Raw genomic sequence first — 16,860 nt, 5'->3', positions numbered from 1 at the left:
TATTGTGAGAGAGCTGCACATTTACCAGTGTCGGCGGGTCAAATTAATATCTTTTCTTTTATAATTTGCGTAATCTGTAACGCAGCATTGTACTCTTACCGCCGTGCAGAAGATAAACCTCCAGGGAACACAGGAGAGAGGCTTTTATTCCTAAGATTATGAACATGCGTGTCTTTTTCTGCAGACTTTTACTCGCTATACTAGTTTTGTTAAATGGAATAAGTCCAAACTTGTGTTTTGGGTGAACTGGTTCGAGGGTCTGCTTTGGGTTTTGGGGGTTGAGAGGTGTTTGTTGTGTCTACAGCTGCTTATCTACACATTCCCAGTAGACATCCAACCGTTCTTACCTCCAGGCCGGTTGAGGCTCCAATTTATACGAATTAACAAGTTGTGGCTGAGAATTATAAACCACAAGATGCCTCTTGTTTCTACCTGCTCGTTATAATTCATAAAGTCTGGTTGAACTGCAACATGGACTAAAAATTAATCTCTCATTCGATTATTTCGTTGGCACCAGTCGGTATGACTTCATGTTTACACCTGTAGGTCCTTAGTCCGGACCAACTGAAGCAAACTAAAGGTGAGTCAGACCTAAGATGCGTCCAGTGACCTGTTCATCTCACAAGAAGTAAATCGACTAGAAGTTGGGAAAAGATCGATTCAGCATTGTGTCCCGATATTTACGCGGTTGTATTGGCACATATCAATCTTTTATTACATGAACTATTAATACTGCAAATACAGATTACACTCTTTGTTTTTTCAGTCAAATCGATCAGATTTACTGTCATTGCAAGCTGACGCCTGGGGAGGAGAGTCTACGTCTTTGTGGAAGTAATTAGTTGGAGTTCTTTAAAGCGGTTTCAACACAGGCGGTCGTAATTTCTTTCTTTCATCCGTTCACCGTGAAATGCATCATGTTACACACTTTAAGCTGTTTTAACAAGTCTTTATATTGCGACATGAGACAGACTTTTAAATATCTTTCCACTGGTCATGTGACCAGTCCTCCAGTCAGGTGAAGAAGACACTCTTTTTAAGCCGTTTCTCAGAGTTGCAGGTCTTTCATAAAACCCGTCTGTGGCCACATGCCTTGTGATTCGGTACATAAACATCTTCCCGAAAGAAGAAGAAGAAGGTCGGGCGTTTCTCAGTAAACTGTTAAACTGCGGCAGTAAATGACTTCCTGTTGCGGTCGGCGGGGCTTTGTTTACGGTGGAGATTGGCTCCCCGGCGACGCCGTTGATCTTATCTGCTGCGGTTAAAGCTTCTGTGCCCATGAAGGCAGCGCACCACATGGGGAGCGTTTTTTAACATACAGAAGGCCGCATTTCAACATTAATTACAGTGAGAACACTTGTGTGTTCTGTAATCGGCACACAGATGAGTGAGTGAATGTGTAACGGTTTGCTGTTTTATACTTTCCGTGTGATTACTTTAACTTCTTGCTGCTGTTGGTGGACTGGAGGATGTCCACGGTGCTGTGACGTTTTAATCATCCTCCGTGCGGCGGTGAAGTCGTCTTGACAATGGGGCCCCCGCTCCCTCGCTCGGGTTTCAGTTTTCCATGGCGACGCTGTCCGCAGGTTTACTGGCCGATCCTCGTGTTCCTGGTGAGTGTAGAGCACGAGGTCGCCGCGTCTGATCGAAGGACGAGCGTCTGTCAGACCGAGACGAGGGGTTAATCTGGATGCGCTCTTAACAGTTTTCCATCAATAGCGTGGGACTCTTTAGCTCGATCACAACACGTTTTAGCTGCTTTCTCCAGGTATTAGTCCAGGGTTTTCTGTTTTACAGGTAATTGGTTATTTAACAGGGAAATGCACGTTAAACCCGGGATTGATAACATGTTTTCTTTAAACAATCTCCAAAAATGCAGCGTTTATCACAGCCACAGGCTGTAAAAACATCATTATTGTCAGGATTTCAACTGTCGTTTGGCAGAAAAAGCAACCAAATGGAAGCTTAATTGCACTTAGTTTATTCTACATGTCTCAGTTAAACAGCCGCCCCAATACAAACCGTTTGCTCTAGTTATCCCTGCAGTCACGAGCACACGTTGCATCACGTACCAGTTTAATGAACGGGCTCGTGAAAGTCGGCCTGTTTATTCGAAGTAGAGACGGCGCTTCCTGTTTTTAATAACTCCGCTGAGTTTAACGTTTGAGTTGTTAGGAAACAAGGTAGCATTAGGATGTCAGATGAGGTACTAGGACACATGCATGGTGTGTGGCGGTGTCTCCGCCTGACTGGTCTGGAAATTAAAACTGCATAATTAATTAATGAATTCAATATTTTGGAGTTGCAGAGGAGACGAGGATCACTTTTCCAATGAGCTCATATTTAGAGAACATTTTAAACAGTTATGTTTCCAGATACAATAAACTACGTTGGACTGTATTTTATTATCTATTGTTCATTGTTGACGCAGCTCCTCGTCCCTTCCCCTCTCGTCTCGCTGTTTTGCATATTCGGTGACATCTGCCACCAAAGCCCCCCCCCATCTGCCCCCCCCCCCCCCCCCCCCCCCCCCCCCCCCCCCCACCGACATCGCTGAAATAACAGCAGAGCCCGGGTCACCTCTCGAGTCAATATTTGTTCATGGACAGCGCCTTCTGGGCGGTTTGTCTGTTTATTAGAGCCGGACAGTGACGTTAGAATTCATAGCAGAGGTGTAGACTCATCAAGGTGATTAAGAGTTTTACTTTATTACTAAAATATTTTACAAATAAAGTAGAATTTGTACTTTCCCACCGGATGATGTGGAGAAAATAAAATGTACGTCACAATATTTTTGACGAAACACCTGGATATTGATTGATATAATTTACTGTCAAATGAGGTTTCGTTGACAGATGGGCAGCATGTTTGCATTCGCAGCTTAAATTGCAGAATATTGGACAATATTCTGGATATGTAAACATGGTACCAAGTTAAAATAGTTTCAGACTCAAACCAGGGAAGTTGCGGTTGCTTGTTGTCCATCTTTTACCGCCAGACTCTCAAAGATGTAAGCCATAATACTACTCATTACATCAAACTGTTGTATTATTACTCTTTACTGACCGAGTCTCCAGAGATTGTGAAAAAGAATTTAACTGACCGATGAGGAGCAGCTGTTGCATTTTCATACATGAGATGCACTTTTACGTCCAACAAATCATGTAATTAACCTAAAAATAGACTTTGTATCGCTTAAATCCTCCTGACTGCTCTCAGTATGATGGAACCTCCACTGATGTAAGTTACGAGACTAAACTAATCGACCTTTGTTTCCACCCGAGCGCATCATTCACACAGCGTGTTTTGTATACAGTCATTTTCCGTGCAGGTCCATAAACCTCTTCCATTACTGCAGTGATTTGTGGTCCCGCTGGCTACTAAAGCAAATATAACTTTGATCTGATACTTAAGTTTTCACTTCACAAAATAAATGCCCAATGGGAAAATGACTGGATTCAGCTAATCGTCAAAAAGAAGATAAAAATGTCTAAAATAAGATTAAAATACAAAAAGTTATAAGCGATAGAAGTGATGCTGAATTATTTTGACTGCACCCCCCCCCCCCCCCCCCGAATCATTCCCAAAGGTGACAGTGAAAATTCCCCGAATCCCCTGGGAGTTAATCCCTTAGTGTTGGTGGAAGTGGGGATCCTCCCGGCAGCCATAATGCCACAGTGTTTCCAGAGGAATGTTACTGCTATTGTCCACCAGGATGACTCCCACTGGGAAGACCTCCCCCCCCCCCCCCTCCCTCTCTCTCTCTCACCCCTTGCCAACACAATACAATGCGTTGCATTATACGTATGAAGGCATGCTACTGTTTTCGTAGCCTGTGACCCCGTGACCGCGAGCTGAGACCAAGATAATGAAAAGGATGACACGGAAGTCCTCCGCTAGTCCCACAGTTCATGCAGCTTCCTCCGGGAACTGAAGACTGAAATACTTCAGTGAGATTTGTACACAAGGTGTGTGTGTATGTATGCGCGTTGTTGCAACTGAAGTTGTAATTTTTGTAGATTAATTTTCATGAGAAACACAATCTACAAAAGATTTTATGAATTCTTATATTAAAGGCTGCAACTAAAGTTTATTATTGCAATTGATTAATATTCAGATTATCTTCTCGGATTGTGTCCAAAACCTGAAGATATCTGAGAAACTGGAAACCAAAGTTATTCTTTTACTAAATGTCGCTCTAATAGTTTTCCTTCTTGTTGAATCCTCCAATTAATTTATTTAAGCTTAAAAAAAAGTCAGTTTCAACTTCCCAGAACACAAGATGACTTCTTCAAATGTTTAGTTTTTGTCCCACCAACAGTTTAAAACCAAAGATATTAAATAAACCTTCAACTTCTCCAAGCGCAGGATTCCACCGCGCCCGAAAACAACCAATCAGAGCCGAGGAGTCTCTAACGCATCTGTCAATCACGGCTGGTGGCCTCCGATCAAACTGTCAAACACGATCAATATTCTGTTGCTGTGTTGCCTACTTCTCACCTCAAATAACAAACATATTTTAGACTTTTTTTTAACTGTAAAATGAGAGTTCGCTCCGGCCTGTGGGCGTTTCTTAGTTCCGGCCCGACTGCTTTCAACATGTCGTCGTTATATAAAGTGTGTAAACACACATCTGGTACGTGTGAAACGTCCTCACCTGCCGTAGCTCTGCTGCCATTTGCTGTTTTTAACCACGTCGACCGGATGAAGAAAGGAGTTCTGTTGTTGTCGTCCTTTGGACAAACTGCCTGAAGTGTCCGTCAGGTTGTCTCACCTCTCTGAGGGTTGAGTGTGAGGCGATGCAGTGTTTATCCATCTGTGCTGCTGCTCGGTGTTGTTCCCTTCTTGAAACGTACAGCAGCCTGAAATATCCCAAAACGGCCAAGTAACCAAGGCTGCTGGTCGTATTTGTATTCTGTCGCCAGAATTAAGTAATTTTGTTGCTAATTTCAGACTTTTATACAGATTGTTTTCTATTTATCAAGTGTTGCATCACTAGAATCGTGGTATTCACATGTAATATTTGTGATTGATCTTAAATATTTGTACCAAATGCAGATAATGAGACTTTGTTGTGGCTGAAGTTGTGCGTGTCACCAGCTCCTCTCGCTCTCTCTCGTTCTTCCTCGTTGCGTCCCCCCCCCCCCCCCCCCCCCCCCCGTGGGAATAAATTAGACTTTCAAATTTGGGGAACAAATTGGCGTGTGGACAGCTTTGAGCGCTGTCAATGAGGATGCGAGCAGGGAGAGAAGAAGACACACACACACACACACACCCCTTTATCTCCCCTTCTCTCGGTGGAACAATCCTAATGGGATTAGTCCTCCCTCCCTCCCTCCCTCCTTTCCTTCCTCTCGTCTCCTTTCTTTTCTCTTCACAAGCTTCAGTCCGTCTCTTTCGGGGGGCTGCCTCTGGAAGTGCTTAATGTCATTGAAAAGCTTTCTAGAGAGGGAAAATAGTGAATTAATGAGTAAATTGAGCGTTTCGGTGCCACCGTCACCTCATTTGGCCTCTTTTCTTTCCACTGAGTTCGTTGGTTAAATTCGTTGGCGTGACCTTTTTATGGATGCGACCCTTTTTTCTTCTGCCCTCGAGGCCAAACGAACTCTTAATCGCTGCAGTTTGCTTTTTCATCACGGGCGTCCCGACGACGCGTCCCTCAGATTAGCGTGCCTGATGATGAAGCACGTTGAGGCCAGTTAATCTGATGGCACCACATTAAGCAGCGCGGTCCTGACCTCACCATTGATAAACAACGAGGCCGGCTGAGAGCAGGCCACAAAAGACAGGGCAGCGTCGGGGCGGGGGGGCTCAACTCAACAGATGGACGTGACTATATTTCACTTCGTCTTAAATCTGGTGCGTTTCTCCTGAGGCGTACAGAACACCCTCGATAACAGACGGCAGCAAATATAATAATTGCATCATAACTACAGGATGAAGAGCCAGTCGCACCAGGAGGACGGCGCTCTATTGTGTGTTTTATGTTCCTGGATGGCAAGAGTTGCACTTTTCATTTTGTTGACGTATTTTTCATGGGAATGAACAAGTGGAAAGTCAGAACCGACACCATGTTGAACCTCTTTCCTTTTAATCATGTCTATCTGCTCTAATTGGGCGTTCGGATCGGTGTTGATGTGCTTTGTTTGAATCTGTAACACACGTAAAAGCGTCGGTCACCTGTTGGTCCCACAGTCAGCTGCTGCCTTCTGCTCGCGTCCTATTGATGACATTCATGAGATTTTAATCAATTGATTGGACCAACCGCTCTCAGAGGCCGTCGAATGATCTGGATGAAATGCGGGGGAAAAAGATATTTATCTTTTGGAAGCTGCTTCCTGCTCGTCATGTGGTTCAAAGCCCCCCCCCCCCCCCCCCCCCCCCCCCCCCCCTCTGAGGCTGGCAGGTGTGGTGTTTTTTGTTCCCTGGACCGTGGACCAGCTGGGCCTGCAGCCCCGAGAGAGGGAACGCTGGCTCTGGTGGGAGCGCTGATTGATTTAGAAAGATATCTCCAGAGACACATTAACGTGATGGTCACTCCTTGTGGGAGATTGGTCTTTTTATTGTGACGTAAAAACAAAATGGCTTTAAAGAGGCATGGAGGTGAGGATCACGTATGAATCGCACTTCCTCTTGTAATATTGCTGCTCTGATCCACAGTAGAGCGGCACATTTGCTTACAGATATACTGTAGTTGACCTGGAGAAAAGAGTGAAGACTAACTAGGTGTGTGTGTGTGTGTGTGTGTGTGTGTGTGTGTGTGTGTGTGTGTGTGTGTGTGTGTGTGTGTGTGTGTGTGTGTGTGTGTGTGTGTGTGTGTGTGTGTGTGTGTGTGTGTGTGTGTGTGTGTGTGTGTGTGTGTGGTCGGTCCTGTTGCCAAAGTTACTGCGGCCCTGAACTCTATCTCTGTTTCTTTCAAATCTTTGCCAAAAAAGATAGATTTGGAGTAATTAAATGCTGACACACAATCAGTGGCAGGATATCCGGTGGCGTGCTCGCGTGACAACTGGCTGCGAAAGACTGCGTCCTCCGTTTATAAGGCCTCCATCGCGTCTACGCAGCGCTTGATCATGATGGGTCTCTATACGTCAGTGTTACTCTCCCAGCACCACCTTAGTTTGGCAGGAGGCCCGTGACTCATTAACAGCATAATCTGGCCGAGTGTTTATGACGGGCCGAACAAAACAAACTGTCTAATCGCGACAGACGAGGTTTGTCCGGCTCTAAGAACATTCCTGACATATTTGTGTTTGACCATCCGGCTGCTGGTGTTCCAGACATGGAGCTGTCAATCAGTGCTGTCATCGACCAACACAGAGTATATTTAACCCTCCCAACCCAAAAACACTTGAATGTGTTCTTTGGACAGTCGTCATAACTACACATTTATTGGAGACGAGCTGTAAATACATACACATGAACATAATCGTTAGATTTTCATCTTTCCGACGGTCCTTGAACACATCATGTGTGAAACGCTTCTGTTTAAAAAAGCAACGAAATAGAAGCTTAACTTTGTGATATTTCATCAAAATGTTGTTCTAAATGTCCCAAATTGAAATGGTTCAATAAATGAAGCATGTTTTTGGTAACACTTGGGGACACTTGTAAAATGTTGGATGTATAGATTCCATTGTTTAACAATTTTTATAAAAGAAATTCAACTTGCGTTTCTTTTATAGGATGCCTGGCATAGGAACTGTTGCACAGACGAGTTGTTTGAGTTCTCGCAACGCCCCAAAAAATGCTTGGGGTTCAAATTTAGAGATGGATTATCCGCTTCTTTTCTTTTTTTTTTTTTAAATGAACATGTTCGTCAGTGTTTTTTGTGGCTTTAGCTTCAGTTCGTTGTAAGTTTGGTGGCGGAGCCTCCTTCCCCTCCTTCATGCGGTCATCAGTTTAATTGGCTTGTTCATTGTCTGGCGGCCGTCGGAGGAGAAACGCACCGCTGGTCCGTCTCCAAAAGGTCAGCCGAGTGGGCTCACTCGGCACAAAAGCAAACATGGAGCACTTAAAACGGGGAATTTCTCCCACAATGCCTCCCTTTGAGAGAGCGGACAACAGAAGTGAACGCTTTTGGCAGCGACGGTCTCTCACCGGGGACGGAGATGAATCTGGGGACTTCGTTTAAAGCAAAGTTGTGTTTTTAGATGGAGATACAAATAAGAACAAGTGGCAGAATCTTTATTATTGGCCAAAATAGCCAGTTTCTTCTTTTAAATTAAGATTATGCCGTTTTTCCCGTGCGGTCGAGACGGTGTAGGAATAGTGATGGCGCATGAAGTCAAACAGGAGGACAAACGGTGACCCTGCAGAGACTCGTGGTGCCCCACTGAGGGGGGAGGGTCTCCTCCTGCATGGGGCCGGTGGGTGGGTGGTGTTTTTCACCGGCCCACGGCTCCCCTCCGCCGCCTTAGTGACTCCACTCAAGAGCTGAACAAACACCCACCAGGCTCCAGCCTGTCCTTGGTCAGGTGCAGGCCGGACAGTGGAGGTCATGTGGGTGTGGGGGGGGAGATAAAGAGAGGGAAACGGTGGAAGCTTTAAAGTGGTCCGAACAGGACTGAACAAGTAACTCATGGAGAGGAGGATGGAAAACATTCAACAGGCAGACTTCATTTTCAGACCCATGTTAAGGACGGTGAAATGGAAAATGTAGGAAATTTGAGCTTCTTTATTGCTTTAAAATGCCAAACCAGTTTCTCACATATCAGAATTTATTGCTGATTATTTTAAATGGATTATTTCTGGATTTTAGACCTTTTTTGTTGGATAAAAGAAGCGTTTTGACGACGTCATCCTGGGCTCTGTGTCTGCATTTTATTGACCAAACGGATTAATCGATGAAATAAGAACATCTTCACAGCCGGACACAGACTTTTAAGATGCATTGGAGCATTTTTGCAGTTACTAGATGTGTTTATCCACAGAGCCGCATGCTCTCAGGATCAGATCCGTGTGTTTCCTCCAGGGGGCAGTGTTGTGAAGAGAGGAGTTACTGCGTTTTTAGAGGTTGAGAGTCCTGAACCGCTGCTCAGGGCAACTTCACGCTGAATAGGCTGATTAATGATGTACCTCCCAGTCTCTGGAGTAAAGGGGAAACTTATCCGTTCCTCTTTATAGTCGAGTATTTGAGGAGCAGTGAGTGACAAAAACTAAAAACAGCCCTTTGATTGATCACTACCTCAATGAACAAAGCAGTATGCAACCCGTTCTAAATTACATACTACAGTTAACGATTCAGTTTCAGCTGGTTTGGCTGAGAATGATCCTTCTGATCCAAAAAACGATTACTAGCACAGATGCATTGCGCCTGTTTTGTTCTTTTGCAATTCATTGTTATTACCTGAAACGAGCTGAGCGATAAATCATAATTGACCCAATAAAAGATGAGAAACTGGTTGGAACTTGGCCGAGAACCGGGTGTGAGAAAAGTTGCCCAGAAGCAGCTGATTGGCTCCTTTAAAGATGGCGCCAGAAGTCGTAAATCTCAGTTATAGATCTGAGGTGGAGCGCAGTGCTGTAGAGCCAGAAGATGTCGTCCAGCAGGATTAATCACTTCAGGGTGAGCATAACTACGACTTTAAAGAATATGCACGAAGATTCCCGAAAAAAAGTTACTCTTCCAAAAGTCCTTTTTTGAAGTCTTAGTTTCAGTTGTTTAAAGATGGAGAGGGAGTCCTGTTAAAGCTGCACATCAGCTCTTTTGTTTTGCATTTGATATTAATTGATGAGGGGTTCTATTACGGCAGTAAGTTAAAACTTGATGAGTTTTTCTGAGTAAATGTGGTGTTTTTTGCTCACCGCAGTACTTCGGAGAGAGACGTTAGTGCTGTTGTCTTTTTATGTCTTAAGTTCACACTAGTACTGCCTGTGCACTTGAATTTTTCAATATGATTTCAACATGCTGTAGGTTTGTCGACTCAGCTGGATTGGGAGATCGCTGCATTCCTCTGACAGATGGTCCTAAATGTTGCTCTGTAATTTTGAATCCTCGTCTCAGAAGTTATTTTATCCTCTGATACTCTGATTTAGAAGTTTGTTTCGATGTTCAAACGACAAAGAATAATTTTCAAGCGTTCTTTTTTCCTGGATATGAACTGTACAAGCCCTCTGAAAGATGCAATGAGGGTACAAATGGTCAGGCAGAGGAATGACGATAATGACTGGCGTGTGTGTGTGTATTATTTCCATAATTGAGCTGGTCGTTCTCCAATGCTGCGTTTATCCTCGTGCACTGCGGCTGCACCAGAGGAAGAATAGAAGAGTGGAACGTGATAGCACCAGGAATAACTCTATGTATGATTACAGCAACATGACCGACAGACGGTTGACTCACCCGCTAACTTCATGGACGACTGTGCTGTTGGTTCTTTTGGAGCGCTGGTTGTTCATCAGTTATTTAAAGTTTCGGCCTGAGACCGGCTCAGTGAACCTGTTCGTAAAGGTACAGTGATTTGTTTTTCAACATTATGAAAAGTGCAAGATGTACTTTTGGTGTGAATGTTTCCGTTACTGCAGATTCAGGTCTTGTCTGGGATGAATGCTTTCGGTTGTTTATGCACATTTCTGTTAACTGCAGTATTAAGAGTCGAGTTACTTTCCGGAGAAGGTTTTGGGAAAGCGCAAATCTCTATTTATAACCTGCATGGTAACTAGCCTCGGTCAGGCTGGTGATGTTCCCAACGTCGACAAATATTTGATTTGTTGTGGAGTTTTGTGCAGACATTCATGGTCCCCAGAGGATGACTCTTACTGACTTCGGTGACCCGCTGTCTTTTCCTCCACCACCATTGGGGAGCTTGACGTGTAGTTTTGAGTGAAAAGTCTCAACTATCGGATGGATTGACATGATATTTGGTGCAGATGTTCATGTTCCCCAGAGGATGAATTGTAAGAACCCTGGTGCTACCGTATCTTTACTTCTAGCACCAAAACGTGGCCAAATACCTGCAACAGTATTGGCATTCCCATGAGCCTCAGCTGTACTTTGTGCTCACTGCTGTTCAACAACTATTAGCATGTTACTAAGCTAAACATTATACGTGCTTAACGTTAGCATGGTGACATTAGCATTTACTTTAAAGCTCCGCTGTGCCGAAGTACATCCTCACAGAGCTGCTAGCATGACTTTAGAGGCTTTGTCTTGTTGCATAATGTCCATGGGGGATCCTCTTTGTCTCCCTAGAGTAGAAGATTTTAGATGAAGCTCTGTTTTGATGGGACGTCTTTACTTTTTATCCACTTGGAAGTGTTTTCTTCTCCTCCTCTGACTTTGTGACTTTGTTCTCCGGACAGTAAAGAAAAGGAAGACAAAAAAATCCCTTCAGCCGACTTTTTTTTTTCCTTTCTCATTCCTGTAAGTTCCTTGCTGGGATAATTGAAAGGCTTTGAGGCCGGCTGAACTCAGCAGGCTCACGTAGGACATCAGAGGGGAAGCGAACGGTTCGGACAGCACAAGCTGGGGGTCAGCGCTGGGGGTCAACGCTGCGGCTACAGCGCTGCCGATCGGTGGCGGACGGCAGCGCTCAGGCGTCCGGCCGTTCGTTCTGCTGCAAAAGCTTCAAAGGCATTTCTTAACGAGGGCCAGACGCAGAGCTGAGACGACAAGTAGCCTCCGCTCGGCCTTCAATTACGCCGACACGCACACAAATGTACAGTATTTTATCTGGTGACTTCAGTCGTCTTCTATTCTTACGGAGATGCTCCTTTAGAGAAACCACCTGGGCACACATGTCTATTCCACAGGAAGATAAAATGCTTCACACTCTGCTGCACACGCAGTTCGTGATTTCATGCCCGTTCTCTGAAGCTCTGAACAAAAAATATCCCAGTTTCCTCCGGAGGCTTTTTCCCCTCCATTAAACCGGTTGCCTCTGCTTTTTATTAGAGGAAAAACCAGCCTGTTGAATATTCAGCACAGCGGGTTTGTGAACCTTTACGGCTCTCTCTTAAGATGTGTACTGTTGACGCACAAGTTACAGAACCCGAGCGCTGTGTTGTTTTCACAGTGGAAAAAGTGAACTGTCGCACCGCATCCTGGCAAGACTGTAATTGGTCCTTTATATGGCGCACGAACGGGTCTAGACGCACTGCGTGGCATTCAGGCCCGTTTCACAATAACGGCGCTGATTGATTGACGTTTTTACGAAACATTAATGAACTTCAGCAACTTCCAGAGTTCCACTTCTCTTTTTAGGTTCATATCCCAAACAAGTGGCAACCTTAAACTCGTGTCGCTTACTTCTAATGCAGCTTTGAACTTTGTCCTAATTTGCCATCATGTTGTTTTAAAGCTGAAGTTTGAGATGACTTCAATGAAGGCAGGTATTGGGGGGGGGGGGGGGGGGGGGGGGGAGTAATTCACCGGATTCAAAATGAGTGTTCACCAATTATATAATTGTAGAGACTAGTAAAGTGTTTATTTTCTTGATTTGCTAGATTACTTAATTTTCCGTCTCCGTTCAGTCACACACTTTCCTTCAGTATAGAGCTGCAACCATCAATTCATCAGATGATTGTTTTCTTTATTATTCAATCGATTGTTTAGTCAAGTGATTGGTTCCCAACCTGCAAGCCATGTGCCACTAACTGGTCGGTTTTTCTCTGAATGATGATGTTTGACTCTGTTTGACGGCTGGTTAGTTTGCAGCTGTGGTTGTTTTTTCTTTCCTGAATCCCTCAAATCACAGTAGATCATTTAATCGGCTTCCTTTTGAACACACACACACACACACACACACACACCTCTCCCAGTGAAGAGGAACCTGACCTGAGTGACTGCACGTCAGTTGGCATGCACCTGCAGCTCTTGTCATATTTATGCAACAGCTGAGGAACAAAACGAGTTGTTCTGGTTTGTCGGCGTTGCCGCTGTTTGTGTTCTTTACACTTGTGAGTCGTACTCGGATCACATCGGGATCCTTTTAAATCAGTTTGTCTGTTCAGTGAAACACGGATCATGGTGAGTGTTTTATATATTTTCTTATATATCTTATCAACTTGTAGATGTTTAAGGCCTTAGGGACAGATCATTTTCTTTTATCTGTTTGCTTTCTTTTCTTGACTTTTTAGTTTCACTCCACCGCACGGTTCTTATAGATGAAAGCAACAAAGTTCAGTCACTTGTGAGAAAATGATCTAAATGCAGTTTAGCAGCAGGTATAGCATTTGATCAGCTGATATGATGAAGATGAGAACACTTTAATTTTGTGTTTTCCCTCGTCGCCTTTGCTACATTATTTTGGAAATGTTACACCTAATTGAGTCACGTGATAGGTGGGTTTATGTATAATAAGAATAATTTCTCAGTCTCTGCTATATAGAGAAAGCTCAGCTCTCCTGCTGTGCCTACATGTACCAGGATGCATTGCGCCTGAGCTGCAATTTTGCTACGATTGCTAAACAAACACAATAAACTAAATGAATCAAATATTCTTACAACTAAACCGAATAATGTGTGCTTCTGAATTTAAGTTTCTCTCTCTCGCACCAGACTGAGATGGGCTCAAAGCCTCGTCAACTCATTAAACACACTTCATTCAAACTGGATAGAAACTAAATAAAACATACCAGTCGAGCCTTGGTAAGTTAGCAACTCTCACTGTAAACTTATCTTCGATAAGTAAAGATGAGGTTGAAAATTGGCGGATTTCCGTGGTCCGCCTCACTCGCTGGTCCTCAACCACGTTGAGTTGAAGGTCCCCGCGAGGCCGAGAGAGAGACGGCAGGTTCTGAACCGCATTAGCTCGCCCGTGCTCGTCACCTGGAGGCCCAGCGGAGGGGTCGGTTCCGCCCCGAGCAGCCTAAAGTCCTGCTCCCTCTTATGGGACACGGATCGGTTGGCTGTCATCTGAGGAAGTCGTCTAATCTTAGCGGTGAAACTTATCCCCCCCCTCCTCAGAGGGCGGCCGGGTTTAGACTCGTTTACGGGGACTCGGTCAGTGTTTGCTACCTGTGAGCTGTGAGAGGACGTTAGAATGAGAGATACAGGTAAGAGGCATGACTGTTAGAATACAAGTGACCGCATTGCTGGTGGTGTAAAGGTTTAGAATCAGCAGTTATGCTGATGTTTTTCTTCTTTTCTTCAATAATAACAGAGAAAAGCGTCTGTGACCTTCTTTCTATTCTGCTACGCAGCAACATGGCATTCAGTTAAAGATCAACATATTGAGCAATTCGCATTTTAACTCGTAATTCACAACATGCTGGTGTTCTTGCGTAATATCTCAGTAAAACTGTGGATTCACTTGAAATGAAAAGACTTCAATGTCTCATGCAGGAGTTTAAAACGGGCCTTGAGCTTTCAGAATTGTATGTTTGTGTTGAAAACAAGGTGTTCATGTGTTCTGGATGCTGCAGGTTAAATCCTGCACAGTCAGACATGCAGATTAAATACAGATTTACAAGAGACACGGTAATGACCATAAATACAAAACGTACAATATTATTACCAAGATCAAAAGCCCAAATGTAAAGAAGAATAAGGTTTCATGTGCCAGCAGACTAACTAATGCTGTAATGATGACACGCAGCTTCTTCTTTGTATTTCCTCTGCTTGCATCGTATATATGAGGATGTCCTGCTCCTTCCTTCAGGTTTGCTTTCTTGCAGCCCATGGAACGGGACGCTTGGGAGATGTTTGGTCAGTCTAATGGTTGTTCAGAACGATTTTGCATGAAGCTGGAACACAGCGGCTTGTATTTCGGGTTGACTTGCTCGCTTTATATGCACACACTATACACGCACATCAACACAGGGCCAGTGTGAGATATCTGTTGAGATGTGAACGTGCACGTCGTGTCTTTGATTCCTGTTTGTAGTACCTTTTAAGCATCTTTTCGTCGCCGTTACAAACCCGCCTACCAACAGGAGATAACTGGAGAAGCATGATTCCAGTTCGTCATGTTCGTCTCTCTGCACACTTATCATTGTGAGAGGTGTCGTGAGTTCAGAGCCTCCGGCGAGGCTTCAGTGTGCGTTACATGTCGGTAATGTGGCTCCTAATCTTTTGCTGCAACATCAAGGTGCTTTTCAACCCAATGGAGGAATCCTGTGACTCTTTGAAGATTCTTCCTAAAATATTTAGTTTTTGTTGTTAATGTCAGTGCTTTTCAAAAGAAAAGTGATATTTCCCATGAACTGTATTGAACGTGATTGGTCCATCGACTTCCACCTCTTCCACCTGTCCTATAGAACACCTTTCAAAGGCATTTGGTGCTTTTCCTCAGGAGGAGCATCATCTTCCTGGTTTTGTACCCTTTTGTAGGCAGATTTGTCTCCTAATGTTGTCGTGTGAAATGCTAATCAGAAGTTTCTAGAGGCTAACTTATTCCCTCGCTGTCGTTCCTCGTAAATGTAAAGTAATAGCTCTGAGGGAGGGGGGGGGGGCTGCAGACGAAATAGATTTCAGTCTATTTGGACGCTGGAACAGCCCGGTATGCTCAGAGTATCTCTTTCTTCTCCGTATCACATCTATAGTCGTTCCTCGGGTTGACGGACAGTTTGGATTTAGACACAGCGGCGCGATGACGTCGCCGCGCTGCATTAAATTGCTGCGTACTGTAAACAAAGATGTGCTGCTGCTGCTCGCCTGCAGAGTGACCTTACTGGGGGTTCTACAGGTTTTGTAAACTCACCTTCCTGTTGTAGGATTTTATTTTGAAGATGTATGATGTTTTTCCAGCTTGTGCTGATTCGTCACTGAATAAATCGCAGAGGTCCTGTTTTACAAACATTGGCAAACTCATTAAATGCAAGTGAGCTGCAGATATCACCAGTAGTGAAATACACGTTTGTCTTATTTCTTAAAGAAACCTCTAGGAGGCATGGAGCCCACTTCTAGGAGCTAGTGATCAACAGGTCAGGTGGTCCGAGGTCAGTAGTCCTACACGGAGGGTCTCAAAGAGGTCTGGGTCTCTCTGAGCCAAGCGTTACTCCTCCAGATGCTCCTTGAACAGACCAGGCCTCTCTGTGGCCCATGGCGTTTCTTCATGACGGAGAACAGCTCTTTTGTCTCTGCTCATAATGCGTCCATTGATGATGAGCAGGCCAGAGCACACTGCACCTCTCTGCTCATAAATGTCAGACGCAAACGCACCTGTGAAAAAAGCCGAGGTCAGCGCCGCCGACCGCTTTAAGTGGGCTTCAGCTTTCACAGACAGAAGGGTTCATGTAGACGGCAATATTCCACCTCTGCAGAGTTCAGTGATAAGTACAGTTTTGAGGTACCTTACCACATTTATTTAACCGCTTTAATTACCAATTACGTATCTTAACACGCATTGTTTGAAGATTAAATTAGAGGTTTCCAACCTTTAGGCTTAATAAACTCTCTAGTAGTAGCAGCAGTTCCACCAAAAGAGACGTTTCCCCTCAAACTCCTCACATGGTTTTCAGATTTGTGCATCAGACCTTTTTGTTTTTCATTCCCATTAATCATCTCACGGCCCTTAGGAGGGGCCCGATGCCTCAGGTTGGGAACCTCTGGGCTACACTACAGAACTCTATTAAGTGTTTAAAGTAGCTCCACCTTGAGCAGCTACAACATTAAAATGCTTACTTTTAATACTTAAAGTAAATTTACTTTAAGCTTATATATACATTAGTACTTTTACTTAAGTTAGGGATCTGCTTCCACTGACGCGACCGTAATGTACTGTCAACAAGTCAATTACTTCATTTTCATTGAACCATAAATAAAACTGATTTTATTTTTTCGGAGCACGATATTGGATTTTTGCTGATCATTTCCAGCTCATTTTATCCAAATGCGTAACATCAAGTCTTATGAACTAATATTAACGTGTTATTATGTCTGCTGTTATAATGATGGCCATCGGCGAAATAAAATCATTTTCA

General features: G+C 44.1%; 1 protein-coding gene across 6 annotated transcripts in view; it reads left to right on the top strand.

The window, feature by feature from the left end:
- kank1a (KN motif and ankyrin repeat domains 1a) overlaps positions 1–16,860 on the top strand; it is a 42,667-nt gene that overhangs the window by 5,695 nt on the left and 20,112 nt on the right. The window contains exons 1-2 of one of the 6 annotated variants that reach the window (XM_079270506.1): positions 13,962–13,992; positions 14,598–14,644. The exons of 3 other annotated variants lie outside the window; for them this stretch is intronic. In XM_079270506.1, coding sequence (XP_079126632.1) covers positions 14,617–14,644 — 28 coding nt within the window. In that variant the 5' untranslated portion in view covers positions 13,962–13,992; positions 14,598–14,616. Of the gene's footprint in view, positions 1–13,952; positions 13,993–14,597; positions 14,645–16,860 lie in introns of those variants that run through there. 2 more of the 6 variants (XM_079270507.1, XM_079270503.1) reach the window with 2 other exon arrangements.

This window comes from Melanostigma gelatinosum (genome assembly GCF_949748355.1).
Source record: "Melanostigma gelatinosum genome assembly, chromosome: 6".
In the NCBI taxonomy this organism is placed as follows: domain Eukaryota; kingdom Metazoa; phylum Chordata; class Actinopteri; order Perciformes; family Zoarcidae; genus Melanostigma; species Melanostigma gelatinosum.
The sequence above is the reverse complement of the archived record's forward strand: the minus strand, read 5'-3'. Positions and strand labels throughout refer to the sequence as shown.